At 35.3% G+C, this 26,762-nt stretch overlaps 16 protein-coding genes and 1 non-coding gene across 17 annotated transcripts; 9 read left to right on the top strand and 8 right to left on the bottom strand. All coding sequences in view use genetic code 12, as the record gives it.

The window, feature by feature from the left end:
• Positions 1-333: 333 nt before the first annotated feature.
• On the bottom strand, positions 334-1,443 carry CDC13 (Cdc13p; the record flags this gene model as incomplete). Its single annotated transcript, XM_002549962.1, has 1 exon — positions 334-1,443. One exon carries the CDS (start codon positions 1,441-1,443, stop codon positions 334-336), a length of 1,110 nt encoding a protein of 369 aa, XP_002550008.1.
• Positions 1,444-1,653: 210 nt separating this feature from the next.
• On the bottom strand, positions 1,654-3,096 carry CTRG_04304 (glycoside hydrolase family 5 protein; the record flags this gene model as incomplete). The annotated part of the gene is made up of 1 exon (XM_002549961.1): positions 1,654-3,096. The coding sequence occupies one exon, from the start codon at positions 3,094-3,096 to the stop codon at positions 1,654-1,656; it is 1,443 nt and encodes a 480-aa protein (XP_002550007.1).
• A 1,033-nt stretch (positions 3,097-4,129) lies between these two features.
• Positions 4,130-5,704, top strand: CTRG_04303 (uncharacterized protein; the record flags this gene model as incomplete). The annotated part of the gene is made up of 1 exon (XM_002549960.1): positions 4,130-5,704. One exon carries the CDS (start codon positions 4,130-4,132, stop codon positions 5,702-5,704), a length of 1,575 nt encoding a protein of 524 aa, XP_002550006.1.
• Positions 5,705-6,930: 1,226 nt separating this feature from the next.
• HMX1 (Hmx1p) lies at positions 6,931-7,803 on the top strand (the record flags this gene model as incomplete). The annotated part of the gene is made up of 1 exon (XM_002549959.1): positions 6,931-7,803. One exon carries the CDS (start codon positions 6,931-6,933, stop codon positions 7,801-7,803), a length of 873 nt encoding a protein of 290 aa, XP_002550005.1.
• A 64-nt stretch (positions 7,804-7,867) lies between these two features.
• Positions 7,868-8,602, bottom strand: HBR1 (nucleoside-triphosphatase; the record flags this gene model as incomplete). Its single annotated transcript, XM_002549958.1, has 1 exon — positions 7,868-8,602. The coding sequence occupies one exon, from the start codon at positions 8,600-8,602 to the stop codon at positions 7,868-7,870; it is 735 nt and encodes a 244-aa protein (XP_002550004.1).
• A 234-nt stretch (positions 8,603-8,836) lies between these two features.
• Positions 8,837-9,385, top strand: CTRG_04300 (CCR4-NOT core subunit; the record flags this gene model as incomplete). Its single annotated transcript, XM_002549957.1, has 1 exon — positions 8,837-9,385. One exon carries the CDS (start codon positions 8,837-8,839, stop codon positions 9,383-9,385), a length of 549 nt encoding a protein of 182 aa, XP_002550003.1.
• CTRG_04299 (retromer subunit) lies at positions 9,382-10,209 on the bottom strand (the record flags this gene model as incomplete). Its single annotated transcript, XM_002549956.1, has 1 exon — positions 9,382-10,209. One exon carries the CDS (start codon positions 10,207-10,209, stop codon positions 9,382-9,384), a length of 828 nt encoding a protein of 275 aa, XP_002550002.1.
• Positions 10,210-10,435: 226 nt separating this feature from the next.
• Positions 10,436-11,995, bottom strand: CTRG_04298 (uncharacterized protein; the record flags this gene model as incomplete). Its single annotated transcript, XM_002549955.1, has 1 exon — positions 10,436-11,995. One exon carries the CDS (start codon positions 11,993-11,995, stop codon positions 10,436-10,438), a length of 1,560 nt encoding a protein of 519 aa, XP_002550001.1.
• A 638-nt stretch (positions 11,996-12,633) lies between these two features.
• Positions 12,634-12,706, top strand: CTRG_06318. The gene has a single exon. It is a non-coding gene; the product is annotated as a tRNA-Thr (tRNA).
• A 313-nt stretch (positions 12,707-13,019) lies between these two features.
• Positions 13,020-14,315, top strand: BFA1 (Bfa1p; the record flags this gene model as incomplete). Its single annotated transcript, XM_002549954.1, has 1 exon — positions 13,020-14,315. The coding sequence occupies one exon, from the start codon at positions 13,020-13,022 to the stop codon at positions 14,313-14,315; it is 1,296 nt and encodes a 431-aa protein (XP_002550000.1).
• A 143-nt stretch (positions 14,316-14,458) lies between these two features.
• Positions 14,459-16,117, bottom strand: PHR2 (1,3-beta-glucanosyltransferase; the record flags this gene model as incomplete). Its single annotated transcript, XM_002549953.1, has 1 exon — positions 14,459-16,117. One exon carries the CDS (start codon positions 16,115-16,117, stop codon positions 14,459-14,461), a length of 1,659 nt encoding a protein of 552 aa, XP_002549999.1.
• A 2,071-nt stretch (positions 16,118-18,188) lies between these two features.
• On the top strand, positions 18,189-19,373 carry CTRG_04295 (uncharacterized protein; the record flags this gene model as incomplete). The annotated part of the gene is made up of 1 exon (XM_002549952.1): positions 18,189-19,373. The coding sequence occupies one exon, from the start codon at positions 18,189-18,191 to the stop codon at positions 19,371-19,373; it is 1,185 nt and encodes a 394-aa protein (XP_002549998.1).
• Positions 19,374-19,516: 143 nt separating this feature from the next.
• Positions 19,517-19,870, top strand: CTRG_04294 (uncharacterized protein; the record flags this gene model as incomplete). Its single annotated transcript, XM_002549951.1, has 1 exon — positions 19,517-19,870. The coding sequence occupies one exon, from the start codon at positions 19,517-19,519 to the stop codon at positions 19,868-19,870; it is 354 nt and encodes a 117-aa protein (XP_002549997.1).
• Positions 19,871-20,937: 1,067 nt separating this feature from the next.
• On the top strand, positions 20,938-21,594 carry CTRG_04293 (uncharacterized protein; the record flags this gene model as incomplete). The annotated part of the gene is made up of 1 exon (XM_002549950.1): positions 20,938-21,594. The coding sequence occupies one exon, from the start codon at positions 20,938-20,940 to the stop codon at positions 21,592-21,594; it is 657 nt and encodes a 218-aa protein (XP_002549996.1).
• A 189-nt stretch (positions 21,595-21,783) lies between these two features.
• RPL16A (60S ribosomal protein uL13) lies at positions 21,784-22,386 on the bottom strand (the record flags this gene model as incomplete). Its single annotated transcript, XM_002549949.1, has 1 exon — positions 21,784-22,386. One exon carries the CDS (start codon positions 22,384-22,386, stop codon positions 21,784-21,786), a length of 603 nt encoding a protein of 200 aa, XP_002549995.1.
• Positions 22,387-22,902: 516 nt separating this feature from the next.
• Positions 22,903-24,645, bottom strand: LEU4 (2-isopropylmalate synthase; the record flags this gene model as incomplete). The annotated part of the gene is made up of 1 exon (XM_002549948.1): positions 22,903-24,645. One exon carries the CDS (start codon positions 24,643-24,645, stop codon positions 22,903-22,905), a length of 1,743 nt encoding a protein of 580 aa, XP_002549994.1.
• A 404-nt stretch (positions 24,646-25,049) lies between these two features.
• On the top strand, positions 25,050-26,378 carry CTRG_04290 (uncharacterized protein; the record flags this gene model as incomplete). The annotated part of the gene is made up of 1 exon (XM_002549947.1): positions 25,050-26,378. One exon carries the CDS (start codon positions 25,050-25,052, stop codon positions 26,376-26,378), a length of 1,329 nt encoding a protein of 442 aa, XP_002549993.1.
• Positions 26,379-26,762: the final 384 nt, after the last annotated feature.

Genomic DNA, 26,762 nt, shown 5'->3' with positions numbered 1-26,762 from the left:
GTAAATATTTTCTATACTGTAAATCAGTTTGATTTGAATTAACTTTGAATTCATCACGTAAAAATGACATCAAATCTTGTCGTTCATGAGTTTTATAAATCTGTCTTGCCAATTCACGATAAGTTGATCTTACTCTACTTCGAAATAAAAACTCCTCTAATGATAATGCATTTTTGATTGACTTAGTTCCATAAGATCGGATTGGTATTAACATTCTGACTATTGGTTGAATATGATTGGATTAAAAAAAAAATGAAAGAAATAAAGAGAGTGTTAGAAAAAAAAAAACACACATCACCAACAAAAGAAAACTGCGTGCATTGGTTATTTTTCTTATGAAGCCTCCACAAATTTCCAGACAATTTTTTGTTTAAGGCTATTAATTTTTTTAGAACCCTTTTTGATTTGAATTAACTTTAATGAGCTCATCATCTGATAGAATTCTTGTTTCGCTCTAGAAACGTCACAATAGAAATGCTCAGGTGACTTACTTTTCGTGTACTTTAATAGTTCATCTCGTTGCAAGATTATGGATAAGGAGTTTCTATCATCCAAAATTGTATCTTCATTAATATTCACATCTCCAACAATTAATTCCAAATCACGAATGGAAATCACGTCACCCTTGCCGACTTTCCCCGCAATAAAAGACCAGTCATCTGGAAAAGTTGCATATACTTTACCGCTGATGGGATAAACCTCTTCGTCCAATGACATTGGTACTTGTTTAATTTCAGAAATTGAGTATATTTTAGGTTCAGTTGGATATATATCAGAACTTTGATCGTCGAATTCATCACTAAATTCAACATCTGCTAACTCGGTATACTCACTGGAATTTTCAATACTCACAACTGGCACATAACTGTTTGATCTCTCTGCAGTACTTGTGGTTTCTGAAACCAAATCGGGAGGCATCAATTTATGGCAACGTTCTTTAACTAACTTGAAATAAGCATTTCTTTTTATGATTTCCTTGAATAAACTCCGAACTACTTCTAATTCCCGTTTGTCGCATAATTGATACTCTACCATTTCTGGATCGTACAGATATGGTTCAAGAACTCTATTATAAAGTCGTAATTTTAAATTCAACGTAATCACTATGAGTTTATCTGCAACATCAACAAACCCATTATCTTTATACTCCTGAACTAAATTATACGAATCGTTGTAAAATTCATTATAGCTCTTATTTAATGCTTCGAATTCTTTGGGAAGCATGGGGATACAAATGATTTGGCCAGATGGTATATCTAGTCTATTTCGTTTGTAATTACCTTCTTTATTCTGTATGTTGTTGGTAAAGTCTGTACAAACCAATTGCATGGTTTTATAATTTTCCAGTATCTCAAGAAGAAGTAAGCAGGTACTAACTTTATATGTATCACGAGCTTCCAAAAAAGGGAAATCCTTGACTTTTAAAAAGGGTGGGGCACTCATTGGTTGGTAGATTGATGTAAGAAGTATGTATAAAAATAAAGAAAAAAAAAAAAAAAAAAAAAAAGAAGAGAAAAAAAAAATAGCGGTTAAATTTGTTCACCGCGTTTAGAGATGTAACGCGCTATCAATGAGATGAGAAAGAAAAATCAATATTGAAAATTTCAAAAAGGTCTATAATCATCTATACAGCATGTCACTATACATACACGATCAGTAATCTTTCAAGATGGCGTTTAATTCGTCTCTTTTGCAGATGTTTTCAAATTTGAATGAAGCAGCCAATTCGTCTAATTCTTCAAATGATAATCCAACAAACAAGTCAGCATATTCGTGTTGAGCAATTTGTGAGAATAACATATCTTTAGCAACTCTGTAAACATAATCTTCAACAGTCCAATTGTGTGGATACAAAGCCTTATGGTATTTTTCAGGAGTGTTTTCTTTGATATGATCAATCAAGTTATGATAGATCTTGGCATATTTTGGATCGATATCGTTACCCCATCTGTCCAAACCCAATTTTTTCTTTTTCAACAACCATTTGCCAAACACTTGATACCATTTAGATTCTGGAGAAACATAAGTTAAACCTTGGTAGCCAATATCTTTATACAACCAAATAGACCAAGAAATTGGAGAACCATCGCCTGATGGATCACCTTTTTTGTAGATTTCCAATTGATCTTTCAAAACATTGTATCTATGTCTGTTGATGGAATCTGGATCCTCGTCTCCTCTTTCTTTAGAAGCATAAACTGGACCAAATTCACCGTTCCAGACTGGGACATTGTATTTTTTCATGTATTCAAGCTTTCTTTCGTATTGTTGCTTCAACTTGGCTTTTTCTGCATCAGTACCTTGGTAAAGGTAACCGTCCAATGATGGAAAGCCAAAGACAGAATAATCGTGGATAGCATAAACAGAATTTGGGATGAAATCTGCTGGTGGGAATTGTCTGAAATCCATAGAGTAGGTGTTACCATCAAGGAACCAGATATGGTTTGGATCAACTTTTCTAACTTCTTTATCAACACGTTTGTAGAATTCAACCAATTTGGAGTGATCTGGAGAAGCTGGTTCGTTCAATGGGTTGTAACCGGCAACCCAAGTGTTGTCCTTGTAATGTTTGGCAATTTCAACCCACAAATTGATCATACAATCTTGGAAAATCTTAAAGTCCCAGAAAATAGACTTGTGGATACCAGAATCGGCGTGCCAATCTTGGTTTTGACCACCTGGAACAGCATGCAAATCTAAAATGGTATAGATACCATACTTGGCACAAATGTCAACGACTCTGTCTAATCTTTCAAAACCTTTTGGGTTGATTTTGAAGAAATCACCTTGATCGTCAATAAAGTGACGGTAGTTAAATGGAATTCTCAAAGCATTGAATCCTAATTCATTGGCATAAAAGTCAGCATCCTTTTCGGTCCAAAAGTATTCGTAAAACTTGTCAAAGAAAAATTCACACTTTTCAGTACCGATTTTTTTAGCAATAACATTTTTATGTTCAGTGAAATGACCTGGATAACCAGTAATAAAATTTTCCATGTTCAAAGAACCACCACAAGCAGTACCCTTTAAAACAATTGGGTTACCTTCAGCGTCGACAATTTTTGTACCTTTAGTAGTTAAGAATCCGGAGGACATGATGATTTAATAATTATTATGATTATTATTTGATAGATAAAACAAAAATATGACAACAAATAACGTCTTAATTCTGTCAAGTATTTATATCATTTGATCTGTCTTGCATGTTGATCAACGATCTTGAAGAAAGCAACCAAATCCGAGAAAGGGGAAATCTCCCCGATTATAAGATCGAAATAAGACTAGGAAGGAGAAATTCAATATAACTAAATTGAAGGGGAAGGCTTTGAATCTACACGACAAAAGGGAAAGGAAAAAAAAAACTCTCATCAGCCAAAAGGAAGGTCGATTCTGTTTAAGCCGCTGTGCAGATCTCCACAACTTTTTCATTGTGTCTTAGGTATGGGGTAAAGGACTTGTTGGTTGCTCCCATTAATAAACTGTTGTGTCTTCTATATACAAAATCCTCCCCGCTGCTTCTGCCTCTTATCGAACGGATTAACCCTTATTGTATCAAAAACGGATTATTATTAACCAGATAAGCATCGATCTTGGCAATTACATTCTATGACATCGGTGTTGGCTGGGGTTTTCTTAGCCTCCAAAAGCGCGAGTTTCTTTTTCGCATTTTTTTTTCCGCCCACTTGCATATTGCAAACGAAAGAGCAATTCGATTTCGATTCACTAATTCTGTAGATTTCACATTTCAAGGAAAAGGAAGTTGTTTTTTTTTAAGAATAATAATTATTATTATTATTATTGCGTATTCAAATTTTATTCATTCTAGTTGACCTAAGTAATATATATGACGAATACCGTCTGCGGGGGAGGGTTTGTGTTGTTTAACCAATTGAAGAAGAACTTATGTCGATTTACCTGCATTTGTTCCCGCATTTCCCCAACTTTAAGTTTACGTTTACGAAACGAAGAAATTTCTTTGTCTTTAGCAGCCATCTAATAAACGGTGTATAAAGAAAAATGTGGTTAATGTATTTTATTTCTGTATAAATAGACCAAATTATTTCTATTTTTCTTGGTTTTTTTTTTTACTATTATTTTCATCATCATCATCATAAGCAGCATAGCTAAAATGTCATCCAAAGATAATATCATCATCACTGAAGATTCATCTTCTTCTGAACAGGTTTTCAGAGGCAGAGATGAAATCGATCAATATTTGTATTTGAAAAAACCTTGGTACAAGTATGGTCACCTTCGTTTATTGCATTTTTGGATTCTTATTATCACTTTAACCTCTACCAACAACGGTTATGATGGTTCTATGTTGAACGGTTTACAAGTTTTGGATAATTGGAAAGATGCTATGGGAAACCCACAGGGTGCTGTCTTGGGTGCTTTATCAAATGGTAATACCTTTGGTGGTGTTATTTCCTTCGCTTTTGCTTCTATTCTTGCTGATAAGTTTGGTAGAAAATCTACAATCATGCTTGGAGTAATGTTTACTATTTTAGGTGCCATTTTACAAGGTGTTGCTACCAACTATACATTCTTTATCTGGGCAAGAATCATTTTAGGGTTTGGGTTTGGTATCTCAACTGTGTCTTCTCCTGCCTTAATTGCTGAATTATCCTATCCAAGTTATAGAGAAACTTGTACTGCCTTGTACAACACATTCTGGAATTTTGGGGCTATTATTGCTGCCTGGGTCACATTTGGTACTCAACCAATTACTACTTCTTACTCATGGAGAATCCCTTCTTATTTACAAGGTGCCATGCCAGTCGTACAAATGCTTTTTATTTGGTGGATCCCAGAATCTCCAAGATACTTGGTTGCTAAAGGTAAGACCGAAGAAGCTAGAAATATCCTTTTGAGATACCATACTGGTAATGATGGTACAGAAGAAGGTCAATTATTGGTTGATTTTGAAATGCAAGAAATCAGTGCTGCTTTGGAAATGGAAAAGCTTCAATCTAATTCAAGATACATTGACTTTATTAAAATCCCAACCTACAGAAAAAGATTGTTCCTCTTGATTTTCACTGCTGTCATTATGCAATTATCTGGTAATGGTTTAGTTTCTTACTACTTGAACAAGGTTTTGGACACCATTGGTATTACTGAACCAAAGAGACAATTGGAAATCAACGGTTGTTTGATGATTTATAACATGGTTCTTGCTTGGGCTGCTGCATTTGCTGCTCCATACTTCAAGAGACGTACTTTGTTCTTGGCAAGTATTTGTATCATGTTGACATCCTATATCATTTGGACTGCTCTTTCTGCTCGTTTTGCCATGACTGGTTTCCAGGACCACTCTTTGGCCAATTCAGTTCTTGCCTTTATTTTCATCTTCTACTTGGGTTACAATACTGCAAATTCAGGTAATAGTGTTTTGTATATATCTGAAATTCTTCCATTCACCATCAGAGCCAAGGGTATCAATGTTTTCTTCTTGTCCCAAAATATGGTTTTGTTGTTCAACGGGTTTGTCAATCCAATCGCTATGGACGCCATTGAATGGAAGTATTATATTGTCTACTGTTGTGTTTTGGCTGTTGAACTTCTTGTTGTTTATTTCTTCTACGTCGAAACTTCTGGTTATACTTTAGAAGAGGTTGCTCGTGCTTTTGGTGATGATGATGTTTCTCACGTTACCAATATTGACAAACCAGTGGTTGATCACGTTGAAAAATTGGCCTAGGTTTGAAATATCAATCTAGTTCGATTTATTTCCTTTTTTTTCCTTATAGTTCTTGAGTAATTATTTAGTTTTCAATGGATAGCCGTTTTATTCTATTTTAAATATGTATCGCCTCGATAACTCCGACATAAACAATGAAAAATTCTCAAAGAAATGGGTGAGAATACTAGTTGGTGGAGATGTATAACAGTAATAGTTTTCAACAAGAGTTCATGTACGCTACACAACACTACCAGCTTGCCATACTCGCCCAGAAAAAAAAAAAGTTTACACACCCACAATAAATGACTTTAGTCGCGTGACTTGAGTGTTTACTTTCTTTTTATCTCGTATCCGGAACGGGAAGGTCATTCAGATCCAAACGATAGTCGATTCATGTAATGGAGTTATCGCACTACTAAAAATAATCACAAACAATACACGTCTTTCCCCTGTCGCTACGAGTTAAACGGTGGTTCCACGGCTGATATCGATAAGATAGTCTTTATGTCGTAAAAGTTCTTTTCTATAATGATGTGCATCCAAAAGTAGAAATCGAAGAACAGACCACTTCCTAATAGCACTTCCTCTTCTTCTATTGCATTTCATTATCTTTTAAATCAGCTCACCGATAACTTAACTAGTGGAGTCAGTAAAATCTTTCAACATCACCCAGTAGTGTCAAACCTTAAATACCAGGGTTTGAACTTGTTTTATATGAATTGCATAGCAATGGTTAGAGATCGTCGATTGTTCACTCATTTAAATCTGAAACATTTGATTTTGTTAATTGGTTATATATATCTCATTTTAATTGTAAGGTTGATCTCTGCGTTTTATCGATTTGATCAATTACGTTCAAGACGATCGATTTTTTTTGCGGTTGGTCCAAGTGTGATGGTGGTTTTCTAATCTCAGCCAAAGGAAGCATTCAATGATCTAAAATACTCTTGCAACGCGAGTCGATGCAGAACGTGTACGCCACATGAATTTCGATTCTTCTCTCTCTTTTTATTGTTGTTTTTTTCTGCCAAGGCTATTTGTACTCTACAACTGAGCAATGCCGATAACTGCGAAGTTAGTAATGAGCACCTTTCTTTTTCTTTTGTTCTTCCTTTTTTTTTTGGAAATATATATATATAAATACCAGAAAAATCCCACAATTTCTTCTTCGTTCAACTTTTTCTCCTTTGTCCTATATTACTTATCAAGTATCTTTAATCATATATAATACCCACAAATAGAAAATGGCTTTACCTACCGGTGCTAATACCAAATTATCCCAACACGAAATATTACCAGCTAAAAATGATGTCGGTGCCTTAGCTAACCGAATAAACTTGGAAACCAGAGGTTTGCATGACAAAGTCGACAAGATGGTTACCTTAAAATTGGCCATCGCTTTAAGAAATCACAAAGTATACCGTCAAGGTTTGCAATGTTTCTACCATGTTTTTGCTACTATCGAAAAAGCTTTATACAGACAATTTGAAGCCAATGATGAATGGAGTGATATGTTGAAACAAGTATGGAAACCAGAAATTGCTAGAGCTGGTAAAGCTGAAGATGACTTATTATTCTTCTACGATGACCACAAAGAGAAATTTATCAGCCCAATTATGCCAGCCCAAATTGAATTTTCCAACCACATTTTAAAAGCTACTGCCGAAAAACCATACTTGTTGTTTGCCTACTTGCATGTTATGTACTTGGCATTGTTTGCTGGTGGTAGAATCATGAGATCTTCTATTGTCAAAGCTACTGGTATGTACCCACACAAAGATGGCTTGTCCCATGATCAAATTGTCAAGATGGGTACCAACTTTTTCACATTCGATGTTGCTGATGAAGATTTATTAAGAATCATGTACAAGAGAGATTATGAATTGGTAACCAGAAACGGTTTGACCGAAGCCCAAAAGACTGAAATTATCGAAGAATCAAAATACATCTTCTCACAAAACGCCAAATGTATCACTGAATTGGAAAGTCATAACTTGGAAAAACTTTCGGGTTCCTGGACCTATTTTCTTGCTACCCGAGGTTACTACGCTGTGATAATATTGCTTTGTATTTTGGTTTTCTTTTACTTGCAAAGAATTGCTACTAAATTGTTCTAGAAGATAAATTTAGATTTTGTGTAAAATAGAATATAATTTTTAATAGTATATGCGTTTATTGACTTTACTGGGCTATATCTTCTGTATGTTCCATTTCTTCATTGGTTGCTTCCTCTTCGGCTTCTCTCTCTTCCTCTTCTTCTTGTTGTTCTTGTTCTAATTCGTATTCATCATCTCCGCTTTCCTCCTCTTCGTCACTGTCATCATTGCCGTGATATTGTTTGTCCAATTCATTGGATACACCATTTGGATGATCTTCCATCCACTTAACGACCCAGGAGCTTATTCGGTCAACATTCTCATCCATTTCTTCTGCTGAATCCGATCTCAACTCAATGACAATATCTGGAATATAACTATCTCTAGCTTCTTGTAAAATCACCTCCATGATTTCACAATCCAAGTTTTCTTGCAATTTCAAATCGTTGTAGTTTCTAGTTTTTAATCTGTCGTACAAGTTGGAATTATCAGTACGCAAAACAATAACCAAATCAATTAATCTTTCTGGGAATATATCACAACAATGCCAATCAACGATAACACCACCTTCTTCTAAATCTGGTTCTAAGGAGTCTAATAACTTATCTTCATCTACAACAGAAGTATCTAACTTGGCATCATATGATTCAATACAGTCTCTTTCTTTTGCAATTTCACTAATATTGAAATGTTTGAATTTAATCGTAGTGTCCTTCTTGAATTCTTGGTTCAACTGACTGACCAAACTCTGTGAATGTGATGATTTCCCACATCCAGGTGTACCTGTTATGATAATATTTGGTGTATGTCTTCTACTCATTGTTAATAGTAATCAGTTACTTGTTGCGATGGGTAAATACTGTATATTTTTTTTTTTCCTTCTTTTTCTCTGTCTGTATTTTTGCTGTTTTCTTCACCTTTCGCACACACGCTTGCCATTTTTTTTCTGTTTCTTTAACTTTTTTTGGTTGTCAGAATATTTTCTTTTTTTTTCCTGCTCTTTTTTATTGTTTTGTTGGAATTCAACAACTACAAGGAATATCTATAGATTATAATGGTATCATCAGCTCTACCGGTAGAAGAAGATCTCAACAAGTATGGAATGCAAGGGTTAACATCCTTGGTAAGAATGGAACAATCCGATATAACAAATTATGCCCTTGGTCAAGACATAAGTAAATGTGGATTGGACTTGTCTGACGATTCTGAGATCTTAAAGAACTTATCATCACCATGGGCTGAAACTGCAAGATCAGAATTGGAGCCGTATTTCAAATTACCCAAAAGCATAAGATCATCAAGTATTGATCCTCCTCCTGGACCTTGTGACGCCAAAATTCAAAGCTTTACCGACGAAACATTGTTTTATATATTCTACATGAAGCCTAGAGATACATTACAAGAATATGCTGCCAGGGAATTGGTGGCTCGTAATTGGAGATATCATAAGGGAATCCAAGTATGGTTAACCAAAGATAGCAATGTCGAGCCGGTATTGATTAGCCAAGATGTAGAAAAGGGTGTCTACATATTTTTTGATCCTCACAATTGGGAAAAGATCAAGAAAGAATTTGTATTGCATTATAGTTTAGTTCAAGCTTAATCTTTTGTATATGTAACTTTATCAACTTTAACTTCCCCATCAATATGTGTATAAATATATAAAATACAGGTCGAACCATGTGTATCGAGTAAGCAAAAGGAAGGTATGTTGGAATTCATTTCAGTCACCTCATAGAGAACCTGTTTCGGATCAACAGAGTTGTCACTTTCCTCTTTCTTATTATCGTCTTTGTCTCTTTTCTTGTCACTATCTAATTCTTTCTTTTCCTCTTCCAGTTCCTTCTCCTTTACTTCACTTTCACCTTCTTTCACTTCTGGATCCTCCTCTTCTTGTTCTACTTCGTCATCATCGTCGTCGTCATTATCAGGTGAATCAAAGCTAAATGCTCCTGTGGCACTTCCTGGATTAATGAAAAACTTTCCATCTAAAGTATAAGCTTCTACTTTATGTGTACCACCCCATATCAAAACATCAACATCCAACTCTCTAGCAATAGCCGCCAACACCAATGGATCTCCCCTTGGTACAAGTTGATAACCATTCGTATAACCAATCTTTAAATTATCATGAACAAACTTATTACACAAAGGAATTGAACTGTTTTTATTCAATGATGTTAATTGTTGTGATAAGATTGTTGGGTTATCGAATTCACCTCTGACCAAATTGAACAGTGGGGATATATTGGTTAAAAATTGCAACGTTGAGTCGGAATTGGTAATGTTGCCCAAACATATTACTTGATTGATTTTACTATTGCTCGGGGAACTACTAGGCTGAGGAGCTAATAGTTTTTTAAAATTAGGTGGTAAATCTATTGATCTATCTGGAATGAACAAGTCTCCAATTGCAAGAGTTAACATCAGGTAGGATTGTTTTACTGTGATAAGAAGTAACTTCTGTAACGAGTTTTTGTAATTTTTTTTTTTTTTTTTTTTTTCGTTCCTTTCTTACAGCGGGTTTACAAATAGTTTACAAATCATGTGTATAAGAACAAAATATTAATTGAAAAAACCAAACAGTAAAACTAAAAGAATAAAAATAAAAATACGTATTAAAGAAAAAAAAGGACTATGTTTGACAAATCTGCTAATGATCACTGGTGATCTTTTCCAAAACATTTGGATAGTTTCTAAAAATCTCATCAAATTTGTTACGGTTGGTCATTTGATAGACTTCTGGATCCTTTGCTAAAGCAACAAAGAAAGTAGCTGTACCACTTTCAATAACTGTCAAAGATATACGGTTAATTTGTCCGGCAATCAAGAAAGCAAAGGCAATAACTGGGGCATAAAAGTCACCATTCGAGTTGTATTCTGGTTTGGTAAATTTTAAATATAAGAAAGCCAATAACGCAACCAAATATGCAACAAATAAAGAATACAAATTCAAGGCGGTATTAATAAACATGTCATTGATTAAAGCATCCATACCTTTGAAGCGAAGCAAGTCGAAAGTGTCCCTGGCAGATCTGATATAACTCTTACCATATAATGCGACATAACAGTATGCATACTTGTTAAAGTAACGCACCAACCAGTCAATGAATCCAACAACAAAGTCCAAAATAATCATTCCACAAACACCCCATCCGTTACCATCAGCAGCAAAATTTGATCTAAGAATGGAGATCAATTGTCTCAATAGTTGAATCAATGACACAATCAATGAACCAAAGGTAATGGAACCAAAACAATAAGTTAATGCACGTTTCAAAGAAGCCAATGCGGGGTGTTTTGGGGCACCTTGATCAGAGTTTGCCAAGTAATACCAAGTACCATATATACCAGCAATAACCACGTGAATGACATTTCTCATCACTTCAGAGATATAAAAACCAGCAAAGAATACAAACACCAATACCCCGATCAACTTGGATTTCGAACAACTTCCACCACCTACAGAACATGCTTCATTACTGTTATTAGGATCAAACTTTACATATGTGGCAACAATGACAACACTGAATAAAACACTGAATGCAGCACTGATAATAAGACCAATAAAAGAAGTCACCAAAGTAGACGGGTACATTTTCATCACATCAATCACGGTTGCCAAGATGGTAGCACTCAAAGGAATTCTGTGACGTGCTCTCCAGTAACACCAAGCACCAAATAAAGCAAAAACAAGGAAGACAATTGCAGCAGACCAATAACGCTCAACAAAATAAAAGATTGCTGTACCAACACCTAAAACAACGTTCAAGATGACTCCTGATACTATGAATGCTTTAGGGGCAACTCTGGCAAAGATAATGATGGCAGCCGAGAGAACAATTGCCATGACAATGATGAATGCAAACAAGATAATGGTATTAGTATTCAATGTGAATGTGTTCCCGGACCCATAGATGGATCCTCCTTGGAAGCCATAAGTTTCTCTTAATGCATTCAATGTTATACCAGCTACTGCAATGAACCCAGCAACAACCAACCAGAAGAAAATGGCAAATGGCCAATCATTGAACTTTGGTTTCTCAATCTTGAAACTATCATCAAAATTTTCAGCAGGAACTGGTTTTTCATAGTAATCTCCGTACTGCTGATGCTCTAAATCCGGGCGAACTTGATACGGTTGGTCCTGTTGTTGCTGTTCATATTGGGGTCTATTTGGTGGTGGGTAATTGGGTGGAGGGTAATCACTCATAGTTTCAATTATATAATGACTAGGAAGGGATGAATATGAAAATTGAAAAGAAAAGTACTAAATTTTCCTTTTTTTTTTTTTTATTTACTATGCTTTCCTTTGTTTTTCTAGATGAAACTCGTTTTTGTGATTGGTAATAGGGCTGGCACACAGGAAAAAAAAAATTCGATACAATCGTTTCAGAGCTAGAATTTCACGTTTGGTCAGTCAATGTCTAATGCAAATAGCAATCATGAAATTTGCTCCGAGGATATTAGTTGGTAGAGTAATGTTTATAGTTTGTTGTGGTAGTTTAGACAATCACCAGTGATTGTAGTGATAAGGGATAACCATTTTTATTTTTATTTTTTTTTTAATTGAATTTTTGCAATAAACTTTTAAGAAAAATTCTTGCTCATAGTTACATAAGAAAATTCGACTCAAGAAATGGGATACTTTTCTGTTTAGAGGCAATGCTATGTATTCAAATAACAAAGAGAATATCGACTAGAAATACCCTACTGCTAATACATACAAAGATTTAAGTTGCAGAAAAGGAATAATGTAATATCGGCTAAAACCATTATAATTTTAACACAATCTATTGTCAATAAATTGAGTGGCAAAACAGGGCCAGAGTTTTACAACAACAACAAGAAGCTTCTATGGCCAAGTTGGTAAGGCACCTCACTAGTAATGAGGAGATCATAGGTTCGAATCCTGTTGGAAGCATTTCTTTTTTACATATCTGGATGATACACCAACATGTAAAACATTATGCATTTTGTTACCGAATTTTTTTTTGTCACTGGAGCGCTCGTTCGAGTTGATTTGTTTATGTTCAATTGAATGAGTGGAAAATAAAACAAACAAACCTTCAAAATTGCGAGAGGGAGATCCATGGGAAACAAAAAGAAATCAGTGGAAAAAAAAAACAACAACAACAAGATTTTTCGATCTGTTATTTTAATTTATTCTCTGTTTGTTTAATTAAAATACCATTAAGGATACCCATTTTTCTTCAACTTTTCTTTTTTTTTTATTTATGTCACCTAATAGGAACGAAATACTCAAACGATATTCAGAAGACGAGGATATATTTGGTGATGCCGAGGGCATAGATTACAATAACGTTGAAACACTTCGGATGAACATGATTCCAAAACAACTGCATGCACTGCTGCCTCTGTTTGCCTTGACGGGAAATTCATCAATACCTGAAAGACGAATAACACGAGAAACATTAAGTGAATATAGTGAAGAAAATGAAACGGATCTTACTTCGGAACTTTCAGATCAAGATTTTGATTGGGGTGAACTAAACAAGAATGGTAGTGTCTTTCAAGAAATGAACCAACGCTTGATTGCTACAAAAGTTGCACAACAAAAAGAAGCAGAAAGAGAACAACGGGAGTTTGCTCAACGAAGAAAAGGTGATTATGATCCTAACCAGACATTAAAATTAAAAGATTTTAACAAGTTAACAAATGAAAATTTGAGTTTATTTGATCAATTGGACAATGAAAAGACAGTAAATTATGAATACACTAGAGACGATTTTGAAGATTTTGAGGATGGTTTTGCAAATAATTTTGAAGCAAAGTTGCGGGTACAACCTTCAATGCCAACGTTAAGACAAAGTGCTCCTAAGTTGAAGAAATATAACTCATATGCAGAATTCAAGTGTGACAACAGAGTCAGACTGAAGTTGGAACGTATTCCTTCATTTTACCATAAACCCCAGACAATACTGAATAATAAAGATCAAGTGCTAAACAAATACAAAGAGAACAAAACCTATCATCCCCATCATAAAAAAATGGGTACTGTCAAGTGCTTGAATAACGATACAGAAATCACCCTTGCATATCCTAGCAACAATAATATGAAGTACAACGCTAAAAAGAACTGCTGGGAAGGAAATGAGATAGACTTGGTACGATTCGAGAAACCTTCTTTAATACCACACAATGTAGCTAAGCTGTCAGCAAAAGATGGCAAAATGGTTTACGATAAGGAGAAGTTGAAATGGATAAACACGGAAGCAGATCAAGAGGATGACAATATATTTGATGATATACCCGATTTGGTGGAGAATAAGTTACAATCTCCTGTTAGAGGAGTCAGCCAATTTACTCAACGATCCATGTCAAGTGCAGCTTCAAATCGTGAACAGAATACGTCTGTTCCAGATTTTGGTTTATCCAGCAAGATCATTGAGAAATTCCAAAGGGAGGAATTAAGAATCGAAAGAAAAATCAATCATTGGTTTATTGGATCAACAAATGAATTCAATCGAGATTACTATTGGGAGATTCGTAATATGGTCATGGATAAGTAAAAATTCTCATATAGTATAAATAAACGTTCTGTGTATGTATTATTTCTTCTTATACTCATTGTATTGAATATAGATTATTTCTACAATTTCTTTTTTTTTTCTCTAATTTTAATTTTTTATTTTTTTCTTCTATTTCGTTATCTTTACATGGTAATCAAACCGAAACCAACAATGACAGAAAGAGCAACAGTAGCAATTTTAGTCATGGTGGTGACGGAGACAGTAGTGGCAGCAGATTTACTACCACTAGAACCAGAAGAAGTACTTGAAGAAGAAGAATCAGTACCACTGGCACTGGAAGAACCACTCTTACTTCCACTGTTACCAGAAGCGTCGGTAGTAGCTTCAGAAGTATCAGTTCTGACAGTACCTTCAACGGTACCTAAACCAGAAGAACCAGCTGAGGACAAGTAAGCAGAACAACTAGAAGCAGTAGAAGCATCTTGCAAAGTTGCGGAACCATCGAAATCACAAGCAGATTCGTCCTTGTCGTTTGCCAAATAGTACAAGTTAAGAACAAAACTCAATTTGTTTTTAGCACCACATGGGGAGTAAGCACCGTAATTACCAGTAGTACCGTTGGCACTAATACCACCACAGTCGACATGGTCACAAACGATACCAAACAAATCACTATAATCATCTGAATCAACATCGTCCTTGACAACACATTCCAAAGCAGCACCCATACAGTCACAAACATCCTTATCTGGAGTTGGTGGCAATTCAGTAGAAGCTTCCCAGTTGTCGGTGTGAGTTGGACAGGTAGTTCTTGAAATAGTACTAGCAGATTCTTCGGAGGCTTGAGCAGAACTTGGGCTGATGTCCAAGATTTCAGATTTATAGTAGTTGTAGTCTTGTAAAGTAGAAACAGTGTCACCTTTAATAGAAACCAAACCATAATCATTTTCTTCTTGGAAGTACATGTAAACAATACCACCAGACCAAACTTCAGTCATTTGATCACCGAAAAGAGTACCAACTTCTTGGAACTTTCTTGGACTGACTTCATTACAACCATATTCAGAGAAGAAGATTGGGATACCCAAGTTTTTGTAATCTTCAGTAGCAGATTGATAACCAGAAGCTTTGTAGGAAGAAGAACCACACCATTCATACATGTTCATACCAAAGAAGTCAGCAGCTTCGTCTTCATCACCACAAGCAAAATATTCGGCTAAAGAGACTCTGATATCAGAATCATCATTGGCAGAATAACCGACTGGAATAGTTCTGTAACCTTTTGCTTTAATATAAGCTTTAGTGTCTCTGATAGCAGCCTTGACGAAAGCAGAGGCATCAGTGTTTGAAACCTTGTTGGTGACTTCGTTACCAGCAAAGAAACCCAAGATGTTGGTGTAGTTGTGGAACTTGTCAACAACAGAGGTGTATCTTTCGAAAAGATCCAAATTCCATTGTGGGTCGTTTCTGTTGATAGATTCATCTGGTTGAGACAAATCAGCAATGACGTAAATACCAGCGTCTTGTAATAATTGCATACATTCAGTGTGGTCAGCAGTGACATCTAAAGCATATACTCTGATAACGTTGGTGTCAACAGCTTCCATGTATGGAATATCTCTTTTACAAGCATCCGCATCGGCCAAAGGATCAACAAAGGAATCGTTAGAACCAGCATTGTTTTGTTGGTAAGCAATACCTCTGATGTAGAATTGGGAACCGTTGTTTGAGAAAAAGAACTTGTTACCCACAATTTCAATGGCAGGCAAGTCGTCGGCTTTCACGGAAGAAACGAGTGAAGTAGCAGCCAAGATGGATGGAAGTAATGATTTCAATAACATAGCGATTGTAACAGTTTTCTAAGTTCAAATAAGATCTCTTGGCAGATAATGTAAGCTAAGAAAATTACTTAAGGGGAAGAAGAACTCAAGAAATTTTTTTAAAAGAAAACAGGAACAAAAAAAAAAAAGTATAAAGGAAAAAAAATTTTTCTTTTGCATGAAATTGAAATTTTTTGTTGAAGGTAGGAATCAGTTATATATTTATAGAGTGGAAGGTACCTTGAAAAAAAAACAATTAAACAAAAAAATACACAAGGGAATACAAAAACTAAAAGAGGCAGAGTTTAGTAGAAGTGTTTACAATATGTGTGAAAAGAAACGAAAATGAAAAAAAAAAAGAAATCAAATCAACGATTTTTTTATTTTTAGTAAACAAATACTGTATATTGCACAATAGGGGCGATTTTTATGTTTTTTGTTCTATTCTTCTTCTGATTTGTGGTAAATCTCCTTTGATTCCGGCATACCGGATATCACGTAACTAATAATAATCATATCGCTATATGTGCTCCTACTTCATTGAATCTTCGTCTTCTTATAAGGCGGCATATTTAATCACTATCGATTCCAGAACTAATAAAATCATGGATTTTTTTTTTATTTATCTGTTTTTGCTTTCACATTCTCCTTGACATTTTTTTTTTCGTGTTTCTGACGCATTGATGATGGCATTGTTCAACAGTAAATGAAAGGGCGAGTGTCGATCACCGTCCAAGAACTCCATAATGAGTGTTGATGAGGCAAATAACACCAGTACATGGCTTGTTCAATTTTATTCTTGTTTGCGCTAATTTTTAGGTGGGCTTTTTCTTTTCTCTCAATCCTTTACGTTATTGAACACGGCCTAAATTAATGTGGGCTTATCATGGTTTGTATACAAGAAACAAAAAAATAAAACACTTTCCGTAATTTGTCCATTTTTGGATTAATTAAAAACATGTGCAATAAAAAAAAAAAACGCCGAAGAAATTGTTCATCCACAAACTGGACCAATAGACACGACCACGCGATTGAGGCTGAGTGATGGTGGTATAGATGAAAACAAGCAGTCTGTTCTCGTAGTATTCTTCTTTTTTTTTGCTTTGACGATAATGAAAAACACGACAATAAGCCATGTCAAGGAATAACGACGCGTTCTAATTGCTGAAAGGGGTGGATGGTATGTGAGGCGGTAGATTATGGATGTCTCATTTGATAATGTGATACCTCCTCCATTCTCACAAATTGAGAGTACGGCCCGATCTACACGACCGGTCTATTTGCTCAGGAGGAATAATAATAATAATAAAGGGTAGAAATTAATCCGGGACTACGTAATCTTACAGACAGTTACATGAAATTTTTCTCTTATCTTAACCGCATATTTAAAAGATTATATTAGCAATGGATCAAAGTACAATCCTCAGTGGTTGCAAAAAATTACAATAAAAAGAACCCAGATTGGGTATTAAGAACAGCAGGGTTAATGTGAGAGACAGTTTATATATTTCGACTGTTGCAATATTTTCTTTTTCTCTTTTTTTTTTTTCTTTCATTTCAACATCGTTTGTGCTATGGATACCACAACAGTATTTTTTTTTATTTAATTGTATGGGCACAATTGTACCGTTTATAAGATATACAAAAGTGAAGGATTCTTTTAGGAATAAGTGTTCCCCACTTTCTCCCCACTTTACCTGGATCTACCGCCAGTTTAAAGAACCACTCTACCAATTAATTTGGCTAAAAAGGTGAATCGTATACACAAAGGAAGTAACTTTTATCAAATCGAACCACTACCCAACAAATAAAGACATCTTTCTTTTACAAACTACACCTCGAAGCAACATAAAAATTTTTCTTTGCCAGTTTTCTTTTTCTTTTTCTTCTATTCTCTCTCTCTTTTTTTTTTTTCGGTCACCAAAGTTTTCGACGTACGTTGAAGTTTTTTTTTCTGTTGCCTTGTCCATCATCTCCAGGCTTCCCTTCTCCCTGAAATAATTGAAACTAGACTAATTAGTTTTCTCTCTTCCTTTTTTTTTGTTTTTAATAATCTAATACAGCCACACTATTATCCCCATTGCCCAACAAGATGACTGATATTAAAGAAGAAGAGTCAGAGGTTGCGTTCCTTGATATCTATATCAGATTCAACAATGATATGGAAAAAGATTATTGTTTCCAGGTTAAAACCACCACTGTTTTCAAAGATTTATACAAGATTTTCAAAACATTGCCATTGTCATTGCGTCCAAGTGTATTCTACCATGCTGAACCTATTGGGTTTAGAAAATCCACTTCACCAGGGTACTTGACTGAAGATGGGAACATTGTGTTTGATGACGATTCTCAAGATCAATATGCTCCTGTTAGTGATAATGATTTGATTAATGAAAAAGTCTGGCCGGGCCAGTTGATTCTTCCAGTTTGGCAATTCAATGAATTTGGATTCTATTCATTTATCACCTTCTTGTTAGTTTGGTTGTATACCGATTTGCCCGATTTCATAAGTCCAACTCCAGGGCTTTGTCTTACCAACCAAATGACCAAGTTATTATGCTGGGCAGCAGTGCAATTTGGCAAACAAGAACTTGCTGATATCATCATTAAAGATTTATACGACCCAGTTAGTGTTGGTGCTCAAATTGCCTTTTTTGTTTTCCATGTGGTGAAAATTTTTTTCATCTTTGGTATTTTTTACACTGGTATTTTCAATCCTATCAAAGTTTTCAGATGGAAGCCAAAGAGTGTCAAATTGGATGTCACTAGAGAGGAATTGATCAAATTAGGATGGACCGGTACAAGAAAGGCCACTATTGATGAATACAAGGAATACTATCGTGAATTCAAGATCAACCAATATGGTGGTATGATTCAAGCTCATCGTGCTGGTTTATTTGAAACCCTCAAACATTTGGGTGTTCAATTAGAAAGCGGTGAAGGTTATAACACCCCAATGACTGAAGAGAATAAAATGAGAAAAATGAGTGAAATTGTTAAGGAATCCAAGGAACCTGATTTCAAAGTAAGATTGAGTTATGAATACTTTGCTGAATTGGGATACGTATTTGCCATGAATGCTGAAGATAAAGAAGGTTCTGAATTGACTGAATTAATTAAGCAATACAGAAGATACGGTTTATTGGTCAGTGATGCAAGAATCAAATCAGTAGTTAAAGGAAGAAAAGGTGAAATTGAAGAAAAACCAGCTCCACAAGTTGAAGAACTAGTTGAAGAAGTAAAGACTGAAGGTGAGAATACAGAAGTTAATGAATAAGTCTCGGTACATGTAAACAAAAACACGTCTCGAAAGAATTAAAGCAAAAAAAAAATTTTTTTTTCCTTCTTCTTCTTCCTTCTTCGTTGTTTGTTTTTATTTTTCTAGTTCGATAAAAAGAGAAGTGTTTGAATTGAGTTTAGATGATTAAATATATAATAACCAGTAATATAAATAATACATTAAAACAGTTGTTACCTCAGTTGCCACAATTAACGTATATCAATTCTACAGAACCAACATTATTATTGAACATCCCAGGACTTGATCATCACGCAGTAAACTATGAATACTTGACCAATTTACAGCAAATACTCGATTGCATTCAGAATAAAAATGAAGTGATTGTCATTGAGAATCTACTGAAGTATAACCTTGATGAATATTTACTAGTTGAATTGTTTAAAAAATTGAGTGATCTAGAGTATTGTTATTTAGTTGACAATAGGAAAATCGGGTTTATTGAGTTAATGACAGATGATGTGATTTTTGTGTGATTCAGGAAAAAAGAAAAATAGGAGATATTACGTAGGTTGCTATTGTTCCAAGTGTGTGCTTGTTTGATTGTGGGGGTAGGGGGAGAATAATGAAACACACAGAGTGTATTTTAAGTTTACGGCACTGAAAATAATCCTCACTATCGAGGATGTTGACTAGAGAAATATAAATACTCTTTGTTCGTTTAAACTTGGTTAGGTTGAATAGATATTTTTAACTACAACTTTTATACACGTTGAATAGGTGATATATATATATATGTAATAGAAGTTTAAACTTAACAAAACCCCGTCGCTGATTGGAGGATGATATTTAGTTTGACACTGAACTAACAAATGGCCAACGGCATTTCTTCTTCCCCATCATCATTATGCAGCACAAAGATAACTTTGATATCGGTAGGGAAGTTTTTGTCAGAGAGTGGTTAATTAAAGTACGTTTTTGTGGGAGGGATTTGGGACATTTTTGTGATCCAAAATGGGGGGGGAGAGACAGAACAATGAAACAGACAAATCATAATCATGATTTACTATTAGATGGTGGGGAATATTTATACAATATGTTCTGCCGAGCACTGTACTTAATAAATACCGATACTGGGATGGGGGAGATATTTAACTTACCAAATGAATACAACCAATAGATTTGTTGATACACCACACATACAGATACCACGAGTACTCTTATCTTGGCAGATCGAGAAATTGGGCTACATTAAGGAAAAGTGTAGATCACTATATACACAGTTAAAGTTTGCTCCCTTCAATAAAAATTTAGCGATAATTAAGATTGCATAAAATTCAAAATAATAATAATAATAAAAAAAATAGGGGTTAAGATGTTGTACAGTGATGTGTATATGTAGGAATCAAACAAGAAAAAAAAAAAAAAATAAAATAAATTAATTACTCTAATATTCCAATTTTGTCCAATTTACGATGGGGATCTACAATATCCATAGTTTTGTATTTATACCTCGAGAGATAACATGAATTTGCATATTCAACGAACACCCCTTTTTTTTGTTGTTGTCGTTGTATCTTTCATTTGATATACAAATTATAGTATGACTTCTTTAATATTATCTCCTTGTGAATCCTGCTTGACTCTTGCTGAATCACCACAACAGTATAACGCCCAATATGTATCCAGTTACCTAGCATCACGACCTATTAACAACTCCACTGATACTATGGATCAAAACCACGATGCAGAATTCACTATAGCTTACAATTATACCAATATCAACGTCAAGTTATCATCGATTTTATGCTTGGTCAATATCCATTCCTCAAAGAAAATCACCATCAATGAAGTCACTGTCAACCATTTATTCTTATACTTGCACTACCACCAATGTACTCTATTTCAAAAGAGTGATATCCACATTTGCCAGTTGACTTTGGCGCATTTAGGTAAAAGATACCTGTTCTCAAATCTTTACAGTTTACCATCACCAACGCTAATCAACGACTTGAAAATTGATACTTATCCTAATATGTTGCTAACGATCAGAGACGGGGATTTTGTTGCCTATAGATTTGATATTGGTACATTCTTATCTACTCAACTGACATTTGTCGACAAGTCCACAGGTGATCTTACCTATATGGATACTTGGGCAAGAAAATTAAAAGATCTTCAAAAGCACAAACGAAATAATACCACTGGAATTCGCAAGCGATCCGGATTCAGGGCGTTCTTCAAGAAAATAGCTGTATAGAATTTAAATACATACGCACAATCTGTTTGCAAGTATAAATGTAAATACCCTTTTGTTCATTTCACAAAGTCAACTAATCTTTCGTACAATTAAATGATATTTGTTTATTTGTTTGGTTATAAAAAAAGCAAGAAACTTCTCACCTCTTTTATGGTTGTGGAACTATATTCTTTATAATATACAAAACATTTAGTAACCCAAAGCAGCTAATTTTTGAGAAACTTCAGATTCAGCAGTTGAAGCTTTAGCAGCGTTCAATTTTTTGGTCAAAGCCTTCTTCTTAGCGTAGTATTCAGCAGATTGGACTTTTCTCTTTTCTTCCAATTTTTCAACAACTGATTCGTATTTCCAACCAACAGCTGAGGACAATTTACCGACGGTGGTGTATTTTCTACCTGGTTTCAATCTCAAGACTCTCAAGGCTTGTGGAACAACAACTCTCTTCTTTTTGTCGTATGGTGGTGGGACACCTTCGAAAACCTTTAATCTTTCCAAAGCAGCCTTACCTCTGGCAGTCTTGTGAGGAATCATACCTCTGACGGCTTTGTATAAGATTCTAGATGGAGCTCTGAAATGGAAAGCACCTCTTCTTTTGTTGTATCTGGTAGCTTTTCTCAAGTAGTCGTGGAACTTCAATTTGTTTCTGAAAAATTCACCAGAGATGTTCAATTCTTCACATCTGACAACAACAACTTTTTGACCATTAAGGATTTGTTTAGAAACAATGGAGGCTAAACGACCTAACAAATGGCCTTTACCATCAATGACAACAACTTTTTCAAATGAGGACATGGTTGGTTGATACTTGAAAGAAAGTAGTAGGAACTTCTATAAGAAAAAAATTTAATATGGGCAAAAAAGAAAGGAAGAGGGAAAAAAAAGAAAAAATTCAGTGTGTGAGACTGGGAGCAAACTGCGAAGGTAGTTTGAAAGTGTAAAAAATGAAAAAATTTCCAACTGCGTAACCAGTAAAAATTGCAAAACCAGTGCGACTACGGGCCTAGAGCCTAAGAGGGTTTTGGCGCGGCCCATCGGCGCGCAGTCCTCGACTCGACCCAATGCAGTCCCGCACTCAGAATCTGTTTTCTATTCTTCGACCTTTCTGGTGATCAATTTTTTTTTCTCCAACCCTCGTTCTCGTGTACAAAAATCAGAAAAATACAACAATTCCTGCACATGTGTATAGGGTTGTAACCCTAATAATGCACGTGTAAAATGTGTCCACACTTTTTAGACTGCAAAAAAAGAGTTTTTTTTTTCTCTCTATTTCAAACACTAATATATATTAATCTAATTCTAAATCTAAACCTAAATCTTCAATTCTTGTTTGTTGATTAATGAATTAACAACACTAAGAATGGCTTCAATTGAAGCTTCCGAGACATCATGGTTTATACCACAACCCCAGTTGCTAACTTTTTCATTGGCACCGTTGACATATGATAATTCAATGTAAGTTGCGGCTTTACTACTGGAGCCACTACCTAAAGAGTGTTCTTGATAGTTGACGACTTCAAATAAAATACCGAATTTGTTAGAAATAGCATCGATGAATGCAGAAATTGGACCGTTACCTTGACCAGTGATAGTAATACCGTTGCTCAACTTGGCAAAAATTTCTCTATCGTCGTTCTTGTTCTTGGTGATTTCAAAATCTTCAAGAGATAATGGGCCCTTGACCAAGTATTCATCATTGAATACTTCAACAATTTCGTCAACTTGCAATTCTCTACCCAAAGCATCAGCCTTGTTTTGAACAACAGATGAGAACGCAACTTGTAAGTGTCTTGGCAAGTCCAAGCCCAATGATCTAAGGATAACCCAAGCAGCACCACCTTTACCAGATTGGGAATTGACTCTAATAACAGCTTCATAGTTTCTACCAATATCTTTTGGATCCAATGGCAAGTATGGCATAGCCCATTTGTCACCCTTTTGTTTGGCAAAACCTTTTTTGATAGCATCTTGATGAGATCCACTAAATGCACAAACAACGAGAGAACCACCATATGGAGATCTTGGGTGAACTTGGATCTTGTTACAACGTTCACTAACATCAATGACACTTTCAATATCGGAAAAGTCCAAGTTTGGAGAAACCCCCTGGGTGTACAAGTTCAAGGCAACAGTGACTAAATCAACATTACCGGTTCTTTCACCATTTCCAAAAATACAACCTTCGACTCTATCAGCACCAGCCAAAATACCCAATTCAGTAGCAGCAACACCACATCCACGATCATTGTGACAGTGGGTGGAAACAACAACCTTTTCACGTTCAGTAATGTTTTGGCAGAAGTATTCAACTTGATCAGCGTAAACATTAGGACTGGCAACTTCAACAGTAGCTGGCAAGTTAAAAATCATTGGGTTTTCTACACTTGGTTCCCAAGCTTGTTTCACGGCTTCACAGATTTGGACAGCAAATTCAACTGGGGTATCAGAGAAACATTCTGGGGAGAATTCCAAGTTCCATTCTGTTTCTTGCATGTTTGGATCGTCTTTGGTTAAGGATCTGACAAGTTTGGTGGTTTCAACAGCCTTGGCAATGGCGTCTTCTTGTGACATGCCAAACACAACCTCACGGAAAATATCTGATGTGGCTAAATAAATATGAATGATGGCCTTTTTGGCACCTTTAACTGATTCAACAGTTCTTCTAATTAATGGTTCTCTAGATTGGGTTAAAACTTGAATGGCAACATCTTCTGGTGCATGTTCAACAGCGTATCTTGTGAAATCAAAATCAGTTTGGGAAGCAGATGGAAATGAAACTTCGATTTCTTTGAACCCGAGGTCTACTAATTTGTGGAAGTATTCTTTCTTTTCAGCAACCGACATTGGGTCAGGTAAGGATTGGTTACCATCTCTTAAATCGGTGGATAACCAACGTGGAGCCTTAGTAATGACTTTAGTTGGCCATGTTCTATTTGGTAAATTTATTTGCTTTGGGGCAGGGTACTTTTTGGATGGATCCCTAAGCATGTTTTTGTATTGGAGCTTAACTGGTGGTATTCTAGAAGCCCATCTTTGGAAAACTTTCTGGATCATGATCGATAGTTGGATAAATATTATTCAATCAGAATGAAGATATTTCTAATACAATAAAAAGAAATAGAAATAAAGAAGAAAAATTTCAGAATTAACCTTAGTGGTGTGAGATTGACTCGTGGAAGCAAGGGAAATGTGAAAAAAAAAAAAAAAAAAAAAAAAAATTAGAACGGAGCGGCGCTTACTTTTGTGAGTCAGCGTAACAGGAGAATTCTAGATTTCCAAACCCGGAAGGTAATGACACTACATATGCGCATAGGTCTTTATAAAAGTTTTTGTAATTTTTTTTTGTTTGCGTTCGTCTCATCTCATCACTGAGTAGAAAAGAAAAAATAAGTGAAAAAAAAAAAGAAGATTTTGAAAATTTCGTTTTGTTTCTATTTATTTCCATATATATTATCATAATGGCTAAATCCTCAAAGGTTGACAAGAAATTGTCTAAGAAGAAAGAAGAAAAAGAAGTTAAGAAGGTTGAAGAAAGTTCTACTGAAGAAAGTAGTTCTACTGATTCTAGCTCCGAAGAAGAATCCAGTTCAGATGACAGCAGTTCTAGTGACTCCAGCTCTGACGAAGAATCTTCTAGTGATGAAGAAGAAGAAGAAGAAGAAAAGAAAGTAAAGAAGGTTGCTAAGAAAGAAGAAAGTTCTGATTCTTCTAGTTCCGATTCTTCTAGTTCCGATTCTTCTAGTTCTGAAAGTGATTCTGACAGTGACTCAAGCTCTGACGAAGAAGAAGAAGAAAAAGAAGTCAAGAAAGAAAGCTCATCTAGCTCTGATAGTGATTCTTCAAGTTCTGATAGTGAAGATGATAATGAAGAAGAAGAAGAAGATAAAAAGAAAGAAAGCTCATCAAGTTCTGATTCTGACAGTGATTCCGACAGCTCAAGCTCCAGTTCCAGCTCCAGTTCAGAAAGTGACTCTGATTCCGACTCTGAATCTGAATCTGAAGATGAAAAGGATTCCAAGAAACGTAAGATTGAAGAAACTGAAGAAGAAGAAGAGTCTGCTCCAGTTAAGAAAGCTAAAGCTGCTACTGATGAAGAACCAGCCACTTTGTTTGTTGGTAGATTATCTTGGAATATTGATGATGATTGGTTGAAGAGAGAATTCGAACATATTGGTGGTGTTATTGGTGCCAGAGTTATCATGGAAAGAGCTACTGGTAAATCTAGAGGTTACGGTTATGTTGATTTTGAAGGTAAATCATTTGCTGAAAAGGCTCTTGCTGAAATGCAAGGTAAAGAAATCGATGGTAGACCAATCAACTTGGATATGTCCACTGGTAAACCACATGCATCTAAATCCAACGACAGAGCTAAACAATTTGGTGACTCTCAATCTCCACCAAGTGACACTTTGTTTATTGGTAACCTTTCATTTAACGCTAACAGAGATGGTTTGTTCAACACTTTTGGTGAATATGGTAATGTTATTTCCTGTAGAATTCCAACCCACCCAGATACTCAACAACCTAAAGGATTTGGTTATGTTCAATTCTCAAGTGTTGATGAAGCTAAGGCTGCTTTAGAAGCATTAAACGGACAATACATTGAAGGCCGTCCATGTAGATTGGATTTCTCCGCTCCAAGAGACAACAATAACAACAACAACAACAACAATAGAAGAGGTGGATTTGGTGGCCGTGAAAGATCAGCCACTCCAAGATCAGGACCAAGCACTCCAAGACCAAACAGAAACACTGAATTCAAAGGTACCAAAAAGACTTTTGATTAAGGGTGTATATTATAATTATAAGTAAAATTTTCAATATAATATTATTTTCCATTATATAAATAGTGTGTATTTTTTGTTTTGTTTTTATTTTTCTTTACCGTAGTAAGCAGTTTTGTGGTACGTCGACCTCCATGTCTCCAAATATTTGACTTGGTTTGACCACTTCTGGAGGCGATTCCTCAGCGAAGGTGAACTTTTTCTTTTCCTTTTTCTGTTTAGATTGGCTTGAAGGGTAGAATGCTTTTTTCCGGGACCATCTTCTAGAGATAGAATTAAGCTTTTTGCCGAATTGCCATGGAATAACTCCAGGAGCGCTAAAAATGAGCGTGAATCATGAACTGATAACATATGATCTCTGATTCTACTATGGAAGAGCTTATCACA

Source organism: Candida tropicalis (genome assembly GCF_000006335.3).
Source record: "Candida tropicalis MYA-3404 genomic scaffold supercont3.6, whole genome shotgun sequence".
In the NCBI taxonomy this organism is placed as follows: domain Eukaryota; kingdom Fungi; phylum Ascomycota; class Pichiomycetes; order Serinales; family Debaryomycetaceae; genus Candida; species Candida tropicalis.
Note: the sequence above shows the minus strand (reverse complement) of the source record. Positions and strands in the feature narration are given on the sequence as shown.